Source organism: Anopheles cruzii, chromosome X (assembly GCF_943734635.1).
Source record: "Anopheles cruzii chromosome X, idAnoCruzAS_RS32_06, whole genome shotgun sequence".
NCBI lineage: Eukaryota > Metazoa > Arthropoda > Insecta > Diptera > Culicidae > Anopheles > Anopheles cruzii.
The window spans coordinates 10,870,726-10,873,559 of record NC_069143.1 but is presented as its reverse complement, the minus strand read 5'-3'; the positions used below and the strand labels follow the sequence as shown (position 1 = coordinate 10,873,559).

General features: G+C 60.9%; 1 protein-coding gene across 1 annotated transcript; it reads right to left on the bottom strand.

Moving 5' to 3' along the window:
- Positions 1-765: 765 nt before the first annotated feature.
- On the bottom strand, positions 766-2,548 carry LOC128269769 (protein tailless). Its single transcript, XM_053007176.1, has 2 exons — positions 2,428-2,548; positions 766-2,123 (listed from the first exon to the last, which is right to left on the bottom strand). Exons 1-2 carry the CDS (start codon positions 2,546-2,548, stop codon positions 766-768), a joined length of 1,479 nt encoding a protein of 492 aa, XP_052863136.1.
- Between the last annotated feature and the right edge of the window lie 286 nt (positions 2,549-2,834).

The window sequence follows — 2,834 nt, the reverse complement described above, 5'->3', positions numbered from 1 at the left end:
AGAGGGGAAGCTGGCGTTTTTGATGAACCATAGAACCCCAGCTCCGGGATCTTCTCCGAAGTGGGTCCGATGGGACTCTAGAGCCTCGTATCTACGCCATCCTACTACGCCTAGAGTAGACAATCGTGACGCTGGACGTAATAGACGGATGGCTTCTAAAGAAGCGCGCAGTCGGTTGGCGCGAGCAGCCGGTTACCCCCAATACCGTTCGACAAGATGGCGGACGTTCATTAGGGGCGATGTCTAAAGGCTGAAACTCGGCCGACTGGTTGAAAAGATTATCTCCCAGGAGCACAGTCTGGGCGGGCGAGACCCCACTGACCCTCAGGAGAGTCAGGAGACTGATGAAGATCCAGACCGTTTGGATCCAGAAAGAAACTCAGAAGCTTTCAGGTTTTCGTTGTAATTATCCATTTTTCGTTTATTGTTGCCGCGCATCACTTCCGGATCACGCGGACACTTACGAGCTATTGGCGTGCGCTCTATTCTACTACTAAACTACTAAACTACTCTGTGGTCTTAATCCCCCCCCCCCCCCCTTCCCATTCCCCCCCGGAAGCTTGAAGTCCTCCGTATTCCGCTCCCGATCGCCCTCACGATCCCTATATACAATACAATCTCCTCTCAATACAACACAATATATACAATACAATCTCCCTAGCGCAGATGCAATCACAGACAGTTTAGAGTGCGATCCAGTGAATCGCGAGTGGCCCAATCGGCGGCGGGATCTTGGACACACGTGACGTCACGTCGTCCCGTCGACTACTTCTGGCGGTAGAAGTCGAGCAGCAGCTTCAGCAGCGGGGCGGGCCCAATGTTGCGCCGGAAGAACAGCTCCTCGATCGTGTAGCTGGAGACGCTGCGCAGGAGCGGCAGGAGCTGGAGCAGCGCCCGGTACCGGTTGGTCGGCCCCGGCCGACAGGTCTGGATGTAGGTGGCCAGCGCGTCCCGTGCGCTCTCCTCGAGCGCCCGGACCGTGGCCAGCTCGCTGATCGTGCGGCTGATTCCTGGCGTGCCCATGTGGTGATGGTGGTGGTGGTGCTGGTGGTGGTGCTGGTGGGTATGGGTATGGATGGTCGACGTGGTCACGTCGGAACCGTCCGAGCTGGACAGGCTCGAGATGCTCGTTTCACCGTCCCCAAACTCCGTCTTGTAGAGGACGATGGCCCGCAGATAGACGTACTCGTTCGGGTCGACCCGGAGCGCCGCCAGCTGGCCGAGCACCTCCTGGAAGATCTCGACCTCCTTCAGCAGAAAGTCGGAGATGGTGGTCCCGCCGGCTCCCGGTTCGCCGCGGCCCCCGTTCAGGTACTCGTAGGCGATGAGCAGCTGGCCGAAGTTGACCGGCGCCAGGTACTGGGCGACGGCCAGGATGAAGAACTCGCGCCACGACTCCTCGAACAGCACCACCTGATCCGCCATCGGGAGCTGCACGAACGGGGCGAGACTCTTGAGGAAGTTCACGTTCATGAACAGCAGCTGGGCGGCCGACTCGCGGATCGCGTCCACCGCCACCAGCGGGTGCGTCACGCCGTGGAGCGCCGACTGGAAGATAGCGGCCGACGCGGCGGCGGCAGAGCTGCTGCCGGGCGGTGGCAGCCCGCCTCCCGCTGTCGCACCATGTCCCCCCGGGTGGTACGGTGCGGGCGGTGGCGTCAGGAAGGGGTTCCGGCCGAGTGACAGGTCGAGCCCGAGCGGCACCGCCGACTGGAGAGCCGCCGCCGCAGCCGCCGCAGCGGCCGACTGCTGATGATGTGGCGAGATGCCGGCGAGACCGGCGGGTGTCAGCATCATGTCGTGCCGGAGCGGCGAGTCTTTGGCGATGAACAGCGCCATCTGCTTGCGGAGCGTCGAGTTGCGTGGACCGCGCTCGTGCTGCACCGCGTCCTTGTTCATGCCGACCTCGAAGCACTTCTTCAGCCGGCACGCCCGGCACTGGTTGCGGTGCGTTTTGTCGACCACGCACGCGACCTCCACCTTCGACTTGCAGACGTACTGGCGGCTCCGGCGGATCGAGCGCTTGAAGAACCCGGCGCAGCCGTCACACGCGTAGATCCCGTAGTGCTTGCCGGAGCTGTGGTCCCGGCACACCTTACACGGCACATCGTACAGGATACGACCTGGCGGGTGGGGCGGGGGGGGGGGGGGGAGGAAGAGGAAACGAAAGCAAGACTGTTATTAGCTAGGCAGGGTCTTGAGCGAGACCTTGGAAGACCAAGAAAGATTGGAAGCCTTGGAAGACCAAGACCGGGTTTTCTTGTTTTCTCTCGGGCGGGGGGAAGTCACAATAGACTTCCGGGGGCTGCTCATTTGCGGGCCCGGAAACGCCCTTTAAAAAAAGGGTCCTTCGGAGAGAACCCAGAGAATGGCTGCTCTTTCTTGGTCGGTCACTTCGGCGGGTTCGGGGGGTTCCACGCAACTTACTTGAGGAGGCAGCAATGTGGCGCATGTGGTTGTAACGTGGATCGATCAGCTCGGGCGAGCTGACGGGCGACTGCAGCTCCTGACCGCCGCGCTCCGGTTGCGGTAACGTACCGAACATCATGCTTGCCGTGCCGCGGTTGTTCCGGGTTGCTTGATGTTGACGTTGACTTGGTCAGTTGATCGGCGTTTGACAGTTGGCGACGTGGTGGACACTTCCGACACCACCGAAAGTGGAGAACGCACTGAAGGTGGAGCACAGAGCCCCAGGCACCGACCGACACAGTTTTGGGCACTTGCACACACACACACACACACACACACACAGACAGACACCACGCGGTAGTAGTTAGTGGACCACCGCGAAGATCCTCCAAGCTCCTGAGATTCACTTGGCCAGAGCGCGCGCC